Raw genomic sequence first — 17,500 nt, 5'->3', positions numbered from 1 at the left:
AAAACAAATTTTATTGCTTTTTATTTATTTATTTTTAAGAAAAGGTCTTTATACAGATTTTGTACATAAGCACTTGACCAAGTCAGATTTATACCTCCTAAATGCACTGTATTTTATTTAAAAGAGACCCAAACAGACATCACAAGACAGTAGGGAGCCCAAAAGCAGGATAAAGCAGAACACAACTTGAGGTGTTAATGTTCATTAGGATCTTTGCATGTGTGATTTGGGTACACCTTATTCACAGTGAAAATATACCATTAACTTAATGCATATTATTCCAGCAAATCCTAAGCCCCTAAAGCCATATTTGAAATCATGATACTATCTAATAGGATATTTTCTAATACAGTTTTGAGGTGATTTATGACCATAATGATTTACACTTGATTTGAGTTTCATGAACCGGTGTGATAAATGGAATATAGGCAGATGTGAAAACTTAGTACTTTGCCTTGTGGAATAAGCAAACCTGCCTCATAATGTAGTAAATTACTTGTAACAACCTGTGTAATAATCTGCACATACCTGAAGACAGTCACGTAAGATCAACAGTTCACTATAATATTCAGACCTCTATATTACTTCCATAATCAAATCCAAAAAGGTCAAAGTTCATGTATGTTCAATGGTTTCATAAGGCTTTTTCATTAATGTACATAAATGTTGAATCAGTAACCCAACAAAAGCAAAGATTATCTTATTTTGTCTTGTATATAAAGATTAGAGAGCAACTATGCTTATCATTAATACTATTGATAATGCAGAAATTTATTAAAATTCCTGAGTTATAGAAATGGCTGCACCTCACCCGCTGAGGGATTTCCCTCTGGGGCAGACAAGAGATGGGTCTCTCAGGCATGCCTTTGACCAAGTGAGAGTAACTGATGGTCAACAGCTTCAGCCCGGCACTGCGCTCTCCTACCCCTTCTTTTCAATTATTAAAAACCGGTTGTATGAGGTGACGCAGGACGCCCAAACAAAAGAAAACACAACACAGTTGTTAGTTCTGAAAAGCCACCGTAAAATAGCTTCCCAGACAGCTCATAATATCCGATGGTGGGACATTTAGGGCAAGATAAGACACTGAATTGTCTCATGGCCCATTTATATTGGCCGGGCATTCGCAGGGATGTAAGCAAGTGGTGTCGCGAATGTCAGTTGGTGAATCCACTGGCCACTCCCTTAGAACGGACGGCATGAGGGCATCTTGGTGGATTATTCAACGCAATATCCTGAAGCAGTGCCCCAGCACAACATTTCGGCACCCAGTGTTGCGGAGACACTCTTTAAAATTATCTCCTGAGTTGGGATCCCGATAAAGATCCTAACTGATCAGGGCACCTTGTTTATGTCACGTACACTCCATTAACTTTATGAACTACTGGGGATTGTCGATCCGCACCAGTGTTTACCATCCTCAGGCGGATTGTCTTGTCGAGCGATTTAATCTGATCCTTAAAAATATGGTTCAGAAAATCGTACACAAAGATGCACGAAATTGGGATAAGTGGCTAGAACCCCTGTTATTTGCAGTAGGAGAGGTCCCACAGGCCTCCACAGGGTTTTCCCCCTTTGAATTACTATATGGCTACAAGCCTCAGGGCATCCTAGATGTTCTGAGGAAAAATTGGGAGGAGGGACCTTCAGAGAGTAAGAATGAAATTAAGAGCAAAACTCCAAACATTGGGGCAACTAACACAGGAGAATTTGCTTCAGGCCCAGGAACAGCAGTCCAGGCTGTATAATAGGGGCACTCAGCTATGGGAATTCTCACAGGGAGATAAGGACCTCATGTTATTACCCACATCAAGTTCTAAACTATAGGCCAAGTGGCAAGGGCCTTTTGAGGTCACACGGTCAGTTAGGGAAGTCGACTATGAGGTAAAATGAACAGATAGAGGCGATGCATGGCAAATTTACCACCTGAATCTCCTAAAACCATGGAGAGAGGTGGTACCCGTGGCTTTGGCTATGGTAGTATCAGAGAGGGCAGAGTTGGGTCCGGAGGTGGAATCAAAAATCGCCCATCAAACCACCCCAGTTACCTGTGGAGACCACCTCTCACTGTCCCAATCAGTGAGGTTGCCAGGTTGCAATAGGAGTTTTAGAATGTGTTTTCAGCTCTACCCGGTCATACGAATCTCATAGAACATCACATTGAGAAGACTCCATGAGTGGTGGTGCACACAAGAAACAAGTGGTCTGGGAAGAACTCACGGCCAAGCTTGATATTGGTGTGATCAAGAAGTCCTACAGAGACTGGGCCAGTGGTTTTGGTACCGAGGTCCGACGGGTCAGTCCAGTTATCACGGTGTCTAAATTCGACAGGTACCCAATGCCTCGCATTGACGAACTGTTCGATCGGTTAGGTGCAGCTCACTTTTATTCGACACTGGATTTAACGAAGGGTTATTGGCAGATCCCCTTGACTCCCATGTCCTGAGAAAAAAGAAATGTCCACTCTGTTTGGCTTACACCATTTCGTTACCCTTCCGTTAAGTTTGTTTGGGGCCCTGGCTACGTTTCAATGACTCATGGACAACATTATCCACCTGCACACTGCATATGCAGCTGCCTACCTGGATGATATTATTATTTATAGCAATGATTGGCAGCGGCATATCCAGCATCTGAGAGCCATAATAACAGCAAATCTGAGGAAGTGTGCAATTGGACAGGTGAAAGAAAGGTATCTGGGTTTCCACCTGGGTCATGTACAAATGCATCCCCAAATGAACAGCAGCTATTGCGGCTTGTCCGAGACCAAAGACCAAAAAGGAGGTGAGACAATTCCTGGGGCTGGCTGGCTAATATTGTAGGTTTGTTCCTAAATATTTGGATGTCACCAGCCTGCTGACTGATCTCACTGAAATGGGAACACCAGACCCAGTCCAGTGGATGGAGCTGTGAATATTTCAGGTTATTTATGTCTATGGACGGCTACATTGAGTTGTAAATAACCAGGAATATTCTGGAATATAAGATGGAAAAGCCACTTGTGTCTTCAGACAGGTTACATGGGGCCTGGATAGCTTAGTAGTAAAGATGCTGGCTACCACCCCTGGGTTTCGCTGAGTGACTCCAGCTTGGTCTCCTAAGCAACCAAATTGGCCTAGTTGCTAGGGAGGTTAGAGTCACATGGGGTAACCTCCTCGTGGTCGCTATAATGTGGTTTGTTCTCAGTGGGGCACGTGGTGAGCTTGGATGCTTCAGTGGATGGCGTGAAGCACTACATCTCCATGGCAACGCACTCAACAAGCCATGTGATAAGATGCATGGGTTGATGGTCTCAGATGCGGAGGCAACTGGAATTCGTCCTCCGCCTCCCGGATTGAGGCGAATCACTACGTGACCACAAGGAACTTAAAAGCACATTGGGATTTGGGCATTCCAAATTGGGAGAAAAAATGTAAATAAATATGTTACATGCATATTGGCAAAGGAAATACTGCCTCTGAGTAATAAACAGGAGTGTTCTTGTTACATGGTGGCTATTATTAGGAAGGCCTATACATACCATGCATTATGATATAAGGTTTTATATACGGACAGATGTCTTATTTCTTATGTGGATCTTTTTTGTCTGTTTTTGCTGTTTTTTCTGGGTTCTCTAGGCTGGGGCATCCTTGAAGGAAACGCAGAATCTTTTCAATAGTGGCTTCCTGATACTCATGGGACCACCTGTGTTATTGAAAGAAGAGATTTAGATAAGTTAAACATCAGTCAACATAAAAATACAATTAAAATTTGCCAACATAGTCAACATTACATGAAATACAAATTGACCCTATTTCCTTTCTTAAAGCACATTCAATTACTTTTTGTGCACAATTCATTGGCTCACATCTTTTATTGAAAAATAATAACCTTTTTGGCAGACATAACAAATTGCTCTAATTAACCCTAAAAATGCGCACTTCTTATGATCCGTTTCATTTCCAATAAATTAACTCAAGTTTTGTTGAATACGGTGACAAATAAAAGTATGTGAACCCTTTGGAATTGGCTGGTTTTCTGCATTAATTCATAAAATGTGATCTAATTTCATCAAAGTCACAAGTATAGACAAAGCACAATGTGCTTAAGGCATCAACACACAAGCAATTATAATCTTGCATATCTTTATTAAACACCCATGTTTTATTAATTAATGTTTTATCCCATTAAACATTCACAGTGCTGTGGAAATAGTAAGTGAACCATAGGATTTAATAACTGGCCCATCCTCCTTTGGCAGCAATAATATAATAGCAGCAATAAAACGTGATATGAGCGTGAAGCGATCGTCTGTGTTCCGCAACTGCTTTCGGGTCCTTGAATAACGTCTATCATGCGAGTAAGGGCAGTCGGTGGACTTTCTGGTGCCCTCATAGGGTAAGATGGTGCCTCCCTAGGTAGTTGGTGCCCTACGCCGACTGCGTAGTATGTGTGTAGGGAGCGGCGGTGCTGGCCATGGACACCACAAAGGGTAAGCCACCTGTTTAATGTCTTCTGTATAGTAGATTCAAGAACAGAGATGTTAACCAGTTCCAATGATTCATTCAATCTTTAGCTGTCACTCAAGGGTTCTTTGCACCTCATTAGGCATTCTGCAATGTACCCTTTGAGTCATCTTGGCTGGACAGCCAATTCTAGGGTGAGTAGCCACAGTACTAAATCATCTCCATATATAGAACATTTGTCTAACTGTGGACAGATGAATATCTAAGCTCTTCCAGATATCTTTGTAACCCTTTCTAACTTTATGCAAAGCAACAATTCTTTATCGTAGGTCTTCTGAAAATTTTTTTTTGCAATGCATGGTCCATGTCAGGAGATGCTTCTTATGAATAGCAAACTAAAAATGTTTGAGTGGGTTTTTTTTAAGTCAAGGTAGCTATAATCCACACCTCCAATCTCGTTTCATAAATTGGATTCCAGGTTTGCCATCTGACTCTAATTCGTTTTTGTATTTTTTTGTAAACTTAAGCCTAAGAATTCACTTACTTTTTCCACAGTACTGTTCATTTTTAATGGGATGTGTTCAATAAAGACTGAAAGATTATAATTGTGGTTTGTTAGCTTAAGCACATTGTGCTTTGTCTATGCTTGTGACTTTAATGAAGATGAGATCAAATGTTATGAGCAATAAATGCAGAAAACCAGCTAAATCCAAAGGGTTCAAATACATGTCCTTGCCACTGTGTCCTGTTTCACTTTGAAATATGTGTGATAATAGAAGTAAAACTATTGGATCAGATTCTGGTGAAGACGTACAGTTTTAAATAAAGCTGGTTCCTGAGAAAGCATAAACTAGATTAGGAAAAAAATAGCTGTATATTGTAAATCATAGAGTAACTGCATAAAGCATAGTGTTGCTGACTTGGCACCAACATGTTTAGTCAGGCAGAGTGTTGACTCACTTAATGCCATTAAATTTGAGAATGGTGCTCATATCCTCGGGCAGAGAGGCCGGTTCGGGCCAAATGAAGTTATCAGTGACAGGGATAATGTTCTTCTTTCCATTTAAAGCAGTGACAATCTCCTGCGGATAGCGCAAATGAAAATGTTTAGCTTCACATGTCAAATTAACAATATTAATACATAATTTTATATAAAGGTGTTGGCAGAAGGATGTTTTTGCTTGTTTTGAGAGAAAAAAAAATTGATTATCTTGAAGAGATGCAGGCAATGAACTCCATGACAGTGAATTGTCCAATCAAATTGCAGCATTTGTATAATGACCTAAACCTTGATCAGAATAAAGAGGCCTTTTCTAAGTGCAGCTTGATTAAGGGGGATTTATGTTTCTGACCTTATGTACCCAGTCCTTCATGGCAACATCCCCCATACATTTGTCCAGTGCATTGGCTGAAAGCACTAAGATGAAGTTGTGCGCACGCTGCACGCTCGTGATCAGCTTCTCTTCAAACCTGCCAGCCTCTAACTTCTCCACATCAATGAAGACACTGAAACCACGTAATTGTAGATGCACCTTTAGCAGGCTGCAGAGAAAGAGAACAGAAAACACTGGGTCAAGAACTTTCATTTTCTGCATGGGTTATTGAGTTCTGCATTGGTCCACACATGCCACTGAAGCATTCAAACTCCCATCTTTCACTTTAATTTAGTAAGGAATAATGTACAGTCAGCCCAGTCATTATTGAAAAATAATTAATTTCTTCTGCTGAAAATAAATTAAGATTTTTAGAAGAATACCTCTGCTCTGTAGGTCTTTCAATGTAAGTGAATGGTGACCAGACCTTTAAAGCTCCAAAAATCACAAAGGCAGCATAAAAGTAATCCATAAGACCTCAGTGGTTAAATGTCTTCAATATGATAGAGGAGATTTATAGTAAAAAAAAAAAAATGTAATATTGATCTGTTTCTCACCTTTAGTGATTGCATTGCTTCAGAAGACATACACTGACGGCCAAAAGTTTGGAATAATGTACAGATTTTGCTCTTATTGAAAGAAATAGGTAATTTTATTCACCAAAGTGGCATTCAACTGATTACAATGTATAGTCAGGACATAATTAATGTGAAAAATTACTATTACAATTTGAACTAAATGTTCAGATCATCAAAAAATAATCCACGTGCAGCAATGACAGCTTTGCAGATTCTTGGCATTCTAGCTGTCAGTTTGTCCAGATACTCGGGTGACATTTCACCCCACACTTCCTGTAGCACTTGCCATAGATGTCGCTGTCTTGTCAGGCACTTCTCACGCACCTTAAAGTCTAGCTGATCCCACAAAAGCTCAATGGGATTAAGATCCATAACACTCTTTTCCAATTATCTGTTGTCCAATGCCTGTGTTTCTTTTTCTGTTTCAAATGTGGCTTTTGCAATTCTTCCCATAAGGCCTGCACCCCTGAGTCTTCTCTTTACTGTTGTACACAAAACTGGTGTTGAGCAGGTAGAATCCAATGAAGCTGTCAGCTAAGGACATGTGAGGTGTATATTTTGTATGTACTTATCCTCTTGTTTAGTTGTACATCTGGCCTTCCACATCTCTTTCTATCCTTATTAGAGCCAGTTGTCCTTTGTCTTTGAAGACTATAGTGTACACCTTTGTATGAAATTGCAAGCATTGTATAGACTTCATTCCTCAAAACAATGATTGACTGATGGGTTTCTAGAGAAGGCTGTTTATTTTTGCCATTGTTTTTCATTCTTAAGACATGCCAGTCTATTGCATACTGTGGCAACTCAAAAACAAACACAAAGACAATGTTAAGCATCATTTAACGAACCAATTAGCTTTCAACTGTGTTTGATATAATGGCAAGTGATTTTCTAGTACCAAATTAGCATGATTACTCAAGGATAAGGTGTTGGAGTGATGGCTGCTGGAAATGGGTCCTGTCTAGATTTTTGTTTACATAAGTAATGTTCTTATTATATTTTGTGATCAGTTGAATGCCACTTTGATTAATTAAAGTACCAATTTCCCTCCGAAATAGCAAAATCTGTACATTATTCCAAACTTTTGGCCAACAGTGTATATTAAACCACTGGAGTCATATGCATTACTTTTATGCTGCTGTGACGAGGAGGAGGGTGGGGGCAGGCCGTGAGTCCGCACGGCCGGCCTCCAATTGGGCTAAGGATAGGGATAAGGCCGAGCTGGTTGTGGCAGTTTGGGAGAGAGAGAGCCACACGCAGCTGCCGTGTGTGTCTCTGTTTAAATTTTCATTAAACATTATTTTGACTGTTCATCCGGTTCCCGCCGCCTCCTTGCCCAGCGGCTCCATCGCTCCAGGTGGCTGGCAGGGAGCCCCTCCTACCCTCACGAACGGCCGTGGCTGATCCTTTGGGCAGACAGCAGGGGCGAGGACTCCACGACACACATCCCTCCTCCTTCCCGGGCTTCGGCACCAATGTAACGGTTTAAAATGGGCATGGAGGAGGTGGGAACCGGCAATTAGCCTGATTGGGGGTCGGCTGTGCGGATTCACGGCCCCACACTCCTCGTCACAGCTGCCATTATATGATTTCTGAAGCTTGAAAGGTTTGGCCACCATTCACTTGCATAACTGAGATATTCTTCTAAAAACCCTTGTTTGTGTTCAGCAGAATAAAGAAAGTCATACATATTTGGGATGGCATGAAGGTGAGTAAATTATGAGAGAATTTAAATTTTTGGGTGAACTATCCCTTAAATATAGTAATACACTATTAAAATTGAATGTTGTATATGTTAACATTAGTTTATGCATTATGAACTAACAATGAACTGCGTTTTCATTATCAACTAGCATTTACATGGATTAATGCTGTAAAAAAAAATATCGCTCATTGTTAGTTCATGATACCTAATGCATTAACTAATTTCAACAAATGAAACCTTATTGTTAAGTGTTACACCTAAAATACAGATTTGAATTTGTATTATTATGTGAGAAGTCAAGACAGCGGAGGGCTATGAGACACCAGCACAATATAGGAAATTGGCTGCAAGTCAAATAAACATTTTAGTGGTCATTATATAAAAATATTTTACCATAATTGACCAATCAGAATCAAATATTTCAGTGAGCCATGTAATGATGATTGAATGTTAGAAAGGTTGAAACAGATGTAGACTTTAAAATAAGGTCAAGTCCGACAGTTCAAATCTTTACACACATTAAAGTAGGACATGGGCAAACCAGTACATGTATTATTGTAAAGTTTATTATAATATCTGGATGAAAGCCATTCCATGTGTGGTCTAACCTGGCAAGCTGTGACCCAGTGGTGCGACGGTAGCTGATGAATACATCAGGACCAGCAGGCTGGGAATCAGTTAAGCAGGGTTTAGCGGGACAGCAGGTGGCAGAGAGGATCTTGGCACGATGGATGCCATTCTCTATTTGGCAGTCCAACTGCAGCTGTTGGTCTGTAATATGGACGATATTCTTCCGATCAACCCCTGACTGAACCAGGCCATAGGTGTACTGACGGAATCGTGGCTCTATGTCCGCCAGCAAGTCTGCCAAGTTATTAGGGTCACATGTGGAGTAGTTGGCGTAGGTCTTCAGTACACGCAGGTCTCTTAGAAACCTGCACAGAATTTTTACAGTTTACAATAATATATTTCTTAGTGAAATTGGAAAAATGTTACAATAATGTAACAAAAATAACTTGGTAACACTTTAAGGTTCCATTTGTTCACAACATTAGTTAACATGAACTAACAGTGAATGTCAATTCAACATTTACTAATACATTTTTAAATCACAATTTGTATGTGTTAACTAAGATTAATAAATGCTGTAAAATATATATTGTTCATTGTTTGTTCAATGATACCTAATGCATTAACTAATGTTAACAAATAGAACCTTTTTGTAAAGTGCTCCCAATCACTTTTAAGTAAATGTGTTTAAATATTTTTTCAATTCTTTCATTTACTCACCCTCATGTTGTTCCAAACCTGTATGGCATCTTTGAAACACAAAAAAGAGATGCATCTCACTTTCTCTCACTTTTTCATCTCTTTATTCCATACAATGAAAGTGAATGGTGGCTGAGGCTAACATTCTGCCTAACATCTCTATTTGTGTTTCATGGAAAAAAAGAAAGACGTACGAGTTTGGAATGACACAAGGGTCAGTAAATGGTGAAATATCTATTAAATCAAAGATTTTTTAAACAATTGATAGTACTGGCCTTTTGCGAGTGAGCCCAGAATTCATGCCCAAATCATGGATCAGATCTTGTTCTGTGATAGTAAGCAGTAGATCTCCATCCACCTGCAGCTCCTGAGACACACAGTGCACCAAAACGTGATCAAGTTTGTACTCAACAGTTACACTAAAAACTACACATATGCCCATATAAAGGCATAAAAGACTACTACTGTCAACAAACATGACAGTATACAGGCCTGGCCTATAACTGTATCTAATAGACATAGTCATGATAGTCACCATATTTAACTTAACCTGAACAAAAACAAGGCTGTGAGGGATAAATGTACAGTCTGTTCAATAGTTTGTATTGTCTGAAAGGGATAGTTAACCAAATCATGAAAATTATGTCATCACAGAGGAAAGACATATAGGTTTGGAACAACATAAGAGTAGGTAAATGATGACAGAATGGTAAACTATCCCTTTAAGATCCTAAGTTACATATCGTTTTCACAACCCATGTTTTCTGTCTACTGGAAATCTTTGGAAAGTAATATTTTCATAATTGTATTGAAGTAGCAGACAGCGGCATTGGGACTGAGTAACAGAAATATGATATTATACCCTGCACCTTTATCTTGTTCAGCAGGAAATGGGAGCATTGTACAAACCTGAAACTGATCACTGAATGCACTGAAGCCAATCTGCTGCAGCCAGGTCTGAACCTCTCCACTCTTCCAGTTGGGTACAGATGAAAGGATACGACGCGGGACAACCTCGCCCATCATCGCGAGGGCCCGCTTAGACAGAGAGCAAACTGTGCCATTACTGGAGTACATGACAATTCTCTTAAGACTCTGAACAGCCCCAATCTCCTGAAATATCTGTATAAAAATCCAGGAAAAAAATATACAGACTGAATATAAACTTGAAATTCGAGAGAAAGTTACAAAATTACAGTTCTATATCTTTCACTCAACCTCGTATCAATACAAACCCAATTGACTTTCTTTCTTCCATAGAACACAAAAGGAGAAATATTGAGGAAAGTACTGGCCACTCTTTTCCATATAAGGAAAGTGAATGGGGTGCTATCAAAAATAGCACCAGAAAAGTTTCATAAAAGTAGTCCATGCGAATCGTGCACTATATTCCAATTGTTCTGATGCCATAAGGAAGCGTTTTCTGTGGAACTAAAATTATATTAGTCAGTAACATTTTACAATAAGGTTCCATTCACTAACATTAGTTAATGCATTAGGTATCATGAACTAACAGTTAACAATATCTTTTCTACAGGCTTTATTCATTTTTGTTAATGTTAGTTTATAAAAAATACAACTGTTCATTGTTAGTTCATAGCGCATTAACTAATGTTAATATATACAACTTTCGATTTTAAACATTATTTATTATTTTTCTTTTTAGTTCATGTTAACAAATATTGTTAACTAATGTTAACAAATGAACCTTATTGTAGTGTTACCAATTTGTTATTTCATTATATGGAAAAAAGTGAAAAATACTTTTTTTTACATTCCTCATTTTGTGTTCCACAGAAGAAAGAAAGTCATACAGGTTTGGAACGACAAGAAAGTGAGTAAATGATGACAGAATGTTCTTTCCATTTTTTGGGTGAACTATTCATGCAATTCATACATATGGTACTAGATCGGTACAATTGTCAAGCCCTTACATGCTCTCTTTGAAGTGAATTGAATATAGTGTCTGCCTGACCTTGGTATTACGTTGACGGGATTTAATACTAGTCTCCACGCACAGGTAGAACGCTGCAATGCATTTCCCCTCGAGCCGTGTGCCATCCAGCAGAGGCAGCAAGTGTTGCAGATCTGCTGCTGTGCGGCCCTGCATACTGTCTGCACTATCCAAAAGATTGCGTGCAAACTCATCAGGGTCCAAAGAGGCAATGAAAGGCTCCACCAGCTCCAGTGTGCCAGACTTCACCACCTCTTTCTCAATCTCCCTGTTAGCTGCCAGCACAGCCACTGCCAGACAGGCATGGAAACGGATCAGCTCATCCTCTTTAGAGAAAGCCAGAGGGAACAGCCATTCAGCCGCCTGTTTTTCTATCATCAGCCTTTGACACCGATGCCCACCATACATAGCGCAGTTAGCCAGTGCCACAGCGCAGTGGCGCAGTACAGTTGGGTCTGTTCCACGGCACCAGTACAGCAGAGTGTCCAGTGCTCCGTGAGTGATGAGCTGGGCAGATGTCTCTTCTGTGTGTTTAAACATGTGCTCGAGGATACCCGACACACTTCGTGCCAGCTGGGCATCCTCCTGTTCACGGGTGAGGTTCAGTATGACACCGAGTCCCATGCGTGCCACATAGTCCCTGCAGAGAATAACAAAGAGAAGCATTTAAAATAGCAATTGGGCTATATGTAGGCACTTATCTAACAAAGATAATACAGTAGCCCAAAAATATTTTGGACACTTAAGCGACATTTAAAATTGATGGATTTAATTTATATTAGACAGGAAAATGTCAAACCAAGGAGCATCTTACTGTTGAGCAACTGGTCCCATAGTAATTTTTAGTGAATGTATGAAGTCAGTGCATAATTCATTCAACAGATTTCTACTTATATTAATGTCTCATTAAAACTGCAATTTGAAACTCTTTACCAGGCCATCATCATTTATTTTGTTACTTTTCAAACGCCTTGTATGTACAGATTTAACAGCTTTAGCCTTGTCCCAGACACAGACTTTCAATATTAGACTGAAAATCCATTATTAAATAAAATTATATATATTTATTATTACATGTTTAAAACTATTATATTCTACACAAAGAGTGAAGTAAACAAACCATTTAAATATTTACTGTGAGAAAATGATTTATATAAAAAAAATCACTGGCTTTTTTTCCCCAAAATTACGATGGTCCCACAGTTGTGGTGTCATTTCCATCCCACCGAACAATTTTGACGTTTTATTTTTTAAGTTAGTGTACTTGGCAAGTCAACTAAAGTGTCAGTAAAATGAATGGTTGAAACGAAATATGAGACAAGTGATTTTTTTTTTTAAGAAAAGAGAATTCAAGGAAAATATCCCTTGTGAGCGGTGTTATTATTTATAATACAAATATTATTTTATTGTCTGTATTTAGGAAACGTACAATTTTAGCTGTCAAATTAACCTTACAAATTTCCAAAATGTTCTAAAAGTCAGTGCTAAAAGTGCACAAAGTTAAAGCTGTATGCAATTTCTGCTAGTGAAATTACAAAAATAAACAATGTTTTCAAAACAGCCTGCCGTCGGTCAAACAAAGAGATAGCCCCGCCTCCGACTCACATCATTGGTTGAGTAATTTTGGTGGGCGGAGTCTAAACAGGTCTCTCAAAACAAATAGGAATTTTCAAAGCGCAACAGAGACACAGTGTTAACAGGTTTAATGAAAATTAACCTTAAAATTGCTTACTTCTAGTTGTCTATGTATATTAAGCTGGGATAGGATAAGCACATGGAAAAGTTACATACTTCAGCTTTAAAGAAACACCCATAAAATAGGACGAGCTGTTCCTTGCCTGTTTTCTGAGACCAAAATCTGCTCAAGGAGCTTGGCAGACTCGTAGGTAATTTCTACAGCAGGTGTCTGAAGCAACTGTAAGAGTAACTCTAGACCTCCATCCAACCGGATTCTGATGCAGATCTCCTCTGCGACCTGTCGGCCCACCGTGGGCAGCACCCAGGCCTCCTCAACCAGCTGGAAAGTTTCGGCAATGGCCCGGCGGGTCTCATCCAGATCTCCAGTATCTTTTGCAGATTTTAGTGTTTTGATTGCAGAGCGCAGGGCAGGGAGAGAGCCGTTCAACACGATCTGGACGTCGGTGCTGATGCCCGGAGAGACGGCCTTGGGGTCAGAGACCGTCCTCCGGGGGTGCAGCCGACTGACATATTCAGGAACCGAGAGTCTTTCTGAGCTAAACATGGAGAAATACTGGCAGATCTTGCTGAGGTAAACTACAATGGATAAAAACATCTACCAGCTGTTTCTTAAAGAAACAGGTGCTGCAGTGTCCTTGTGATGATTCTTTTATTGAGCACACGGCAACAGTCCTGGCGTTTATTTTTTTATTCCTTTGCTTCAAATATGACAAAGAAGCAATTATAGGCCTTTTGTTTCCTTATATTTACGGTAAAACGTCATTAACCGGTTGGGTTGCGGTGCTACGCCATCAGTGTATTCGGCTTTGGCAGACAAAGACAAATATTTCCAGTTTCCTTTTGTCACCCTCGGATAGATTTGGGGTGAAGCCCGCGAAAGCGTAGGTAAAGCGATGTTTGTTGAGCGATATGACGCTGTTAAATTAGTAAATATTAGTAAATAAAGGCAAATTTCCTGATAAATGCATCGCATCCTCAAGCATCCTCGCCGTCCGATAGAAGACCCGCCCAGTGTAGGCTATATATCACTCACCCTCAGCATCACAGTGGCCTTGAGTTTACTGCTTGGCTTCCTCTGGTGGTGTAAGATGATAATGCAACATGTCACCTTTTACGACAAATTGTAATCTGCAAAAATACAATTGAGTGAATTGACAGTAAAAAAAAAAAAAAAGAGTTATAAATACTACAATATAATTTATCTCAATTTGGTATTAGTCTCCAATGACAAATTGTGATGTCATGTAATTAACATATTGCATAATAATATATTTGAGTACAAAAGGGCTTATAGGAAAATGTGCTGTTTTTTTTCTGGTTGAAAGTTTATACATACATTTTTATTGAATTATTGTTTGTATTATTGTAAAATTTTGTTAAAAGAAATAAAAATGGAAGGCTGATTTGATTAAAATTTATTTTCTTACAAAAAGGTGGCAAGGGAGCCTTTTTACCCACAATGCAGGGTAAAAGGGCCTCACATTTGGGGTAAAAATGCCCAGGGGGGTTTACATTTACATTTATTCATTTGGCAGATGCTTTTATCCAAATCATCTAAAGGAGACAGAAAAGTGCCATATTACAAAGTTTCACTAGCATCAGAATAGTAGTATTAAAGTATTTACAAGTATCACAGTTAAAGCGATTTTATGTAAATACAGTAACAACGGTTATAGGAAAAAATTTGTCAACTTAGGCAAAAAAAATTTGAGACAGCAAGATGCTCTTTTGAGTAACAAATGAAGATAATGTGTATTTAAAACTAGAGGTAGACCAATATATTGATTAATCTGTAATCAGTCGTATGTTTCAGGCTTTTTTATACTTAAATGTCCCACATTATGCACCAAATATTTTTTTTTCCTGATTATTCTTGGATTTGGTTGAACAAAAAAATAAATAATCTGGGATTGTATTCATTTTGGACTCTTTGTATATAGTAAATACAATAATACATAAAGATAGTAAATCCATAGTAAAAAACATATATATATATATATATATTAAAAATTGTATATATCGATTTAAAAAAATCGCATAATGGTTTAGCTGCCTTTCCCACCACCTTACTTATCAGTATCAGCAAAATATACTACCGGTCGGCCTCTATTCAAAACAAACACTTCACAAAAGTGTTAACAAATTCCTGTTAATATCAATCGCATTTAGCATTTCATAACATCTCAAGTATCTATAAACAAATTAATCTCCATTGTGATTGGATCAGTCAATTTGAGCCCACTTTGAACATTTTTCAACAAATCTATTCACCCCACTTAAGAAAACAATGTGTTTTATGGGGCCTTTAGCCCCTGCAACAGGGTGAGTTTTACCCCAAAGACCATCCTTTCACTTATTGGACAGTTGCTAAAAAACTTTTGATTGAATCACCTTAAACAAATCTGAAAATGTCTAATAAGTATTTTGTCAAAAAATAAATGTGACAATTTTAGGGATTTTTAATTAGAATCATACATTTTCAACATTATTAAATATTAGAACAAATTACCTCATAATCAAACTTTAGACATTGTACACAATGATCTCATAGATCAGGAATATTTTGCAGCGTAAAGTGACTGACAGGTGTTAAGGAAATTACTGTAGTAGTTTTTGTTGCTGTTTAGTGTTTTGTGAGAAAATAAAATCAAAGGTGCATTTTACCCCGGTGGGCCTTTAGCCCCATTGTATCCTATGCATTTGACATATTGCCTAATACTGTTTGTTTAACAGTTTTCATAATAACTTTATTAATTATATTTTGGCAAAGAACTATGGTTAAAAATGGTATATCATTTTTGTAATGGAGTCAACACATTAGAAAAGGATGAAAAAACGTATAACAAATGTGAAACATTACCGCACTGTATATAATAAGTAAGGAATAATATACATAATACAGGCAGCATATATAAATCAATTAAATAAGGGCAGTGAGTGATAAAGGATGTTCACATTTGAGGGCAGGAAAGTTGTTTCAGTTGGTGTTTTTATACTACACTGTTTATGAATCTGTTAATCATTAACTTTTCACAGATGTCAACAGAGTTATTTGCGACAAGAGTTCCTAAGCAATGCACTCCCATATGAGCCTGAAAAAGAATGTCTTGTTGGAATTTGTATACATAATAAATTCACTGAGCACTTACTTATTTATGCAATAATCAGCCAATCGTTTGGCAGCAGAGCACTGTATAAAATAATATATGAGTCAGGAGCTTATGAGCTCATGTTCACATCAACCATCAGAATGGGGGAAATTATGACCTCGGTGATTTCGACCGTGGCGTGATTGTTGGTGCCAGATGAGCTGGTTTGAGTATTTCTGTAACTGCTGATCTCCTGGGATTTTCACACACTTAACAGTCTCTAGAGTTTACTCAAAATGGTGCCAAAAACATCCAGTTAGTAGCAGTTCTGCGGATGGAAACGCCTTGTTGATGAGAGTCAATGGAGAATGGTCGGACTGGTTCAAGCTGACAGAATGGCTACGGTAACTCAGAAAACCACTCTGTATAATTGTAGTAAGCAGAATAATGTCTCAGAATGCACAACATGTTGATCCTTGAGGCAGATGGGCTACAACAGCAGAAGACGTGCCAGGCACTTTATTAGGACCATAGTGTTGCTAATAAAGTGTTCAGTGAGGGTATATCCTACACTTTGAAAGTTGTAAAAAAGCATTATTTGTTGTTTAATACCTTTACATTTATCACCCTGATGTACAATACTACATTGGTGAAATTAGGGATTGCTATAACTTTACTGTCATTTAAATGTGTGGCATAGTGTCTATTACCACAGAAAAATAATTTCGACTCATCCCTCCTTTTCTTAAATAAAAGAAGCAAAAATCGAGGTTACAGTGAGGCACTTACAATGGAAGTGAATGGGGGCAATGTTTGGAGGGTTTAAAGATAGAAATGTGAAATGTATAATTTTATAAAAGCACTTACATTAATTCTTCTGTTAAAACTTATATTTATTTTGAGCTGTTAAGTTGTTTAAATCGTTGTTTTTACAGATGTTTTCAGGTTTACAGTATTACGTGTTCATGGCAACCAAGATTTGATCACACTAAAATCATATTTGCACATATATTGTTTATATCTTGTGGCTATTCTTTTGAAACAGTGAGAATTTTAAAGTTTATGTATTGGCCCCATTCACTTCCATGATAAGCGCCTCACTGTAACCTTCATTTTCTTTTTAAAATAAAGGAGGGACGAGTCAAAATTAAGTTTTGTGGTAATCAATATTATGCCACAAATGCTGTTGCTTGAGCTTAACCTTTATTGAACCTGGAATATTCATTTAAAGTTTATTTTACCATTGCTCTGTACAACAGTTCCCCAGTCCTATTTTAAAAGACGAAAGACAGTTCACATTTTAACATTGCATACAAGTTAAAGTAAACAAGAGTGGGTAAGTGACCTCTGATTCTATTGATCTACTGATCTCTCTGTGGGCTACCTCAG

The 17,500-nt window shown here is 38.3% G+C and overlaps 1 protein-coding gene across 1 annotated transcript; it reads right to left on the bottom strand.

Moving 5' to 3' along the window:
* On the bottom strand, positions 1–14,023 carry sarm1 (sterile alpha and TIR motif containing 1). The gene is made up of 8 exons (XM_052107383.1): positions 13,163–14,023; positions 11,346–11,964; positions 10,280–10,492; positions 9,646–9,737; positions 8,710–9,036; positions 5,798–5,987; positions 5,406–5,527; positions 1–3,684 (listed from the first exon to the last, which is right to left on the bottom strand). The coding sequence occupies exons 1-8, from the start codon at positions 13,615–13,617 to the stop codon at positions 3,561–3,563; spliced, it is 2,142 nt and encodes a 713-aa protein (XP_051963343.1). The 5' UTR covers positions 13,618–14,023; the 3' UTR covers positions 1–3,560.
* Positions 14,024–17,500: the final 3,477 nt, after the last annotated feature.

Source organism: Xyrauchen texanus, chromosome 36, assembly GCF_025860055.1.
Source record: "Xyrauchen texanus isolate HMW12.3.18 chromosome 36, RBS_HiC_50CHRs, whole genome shotgun sequence".
In the NCBI taxonomy this organism is placed as follows: domain Eukaryota; kingdom Metazoa; phylum Chordata; class Actinopteri; order Cypriniformes; family Catostomidae; genus Xyrauchen; species Xyrauchen texanus.
Note: the sequence above shows the minus strand (reverse complement) of the source record. Positions and strands in the feature narration are given on the sequence as shown.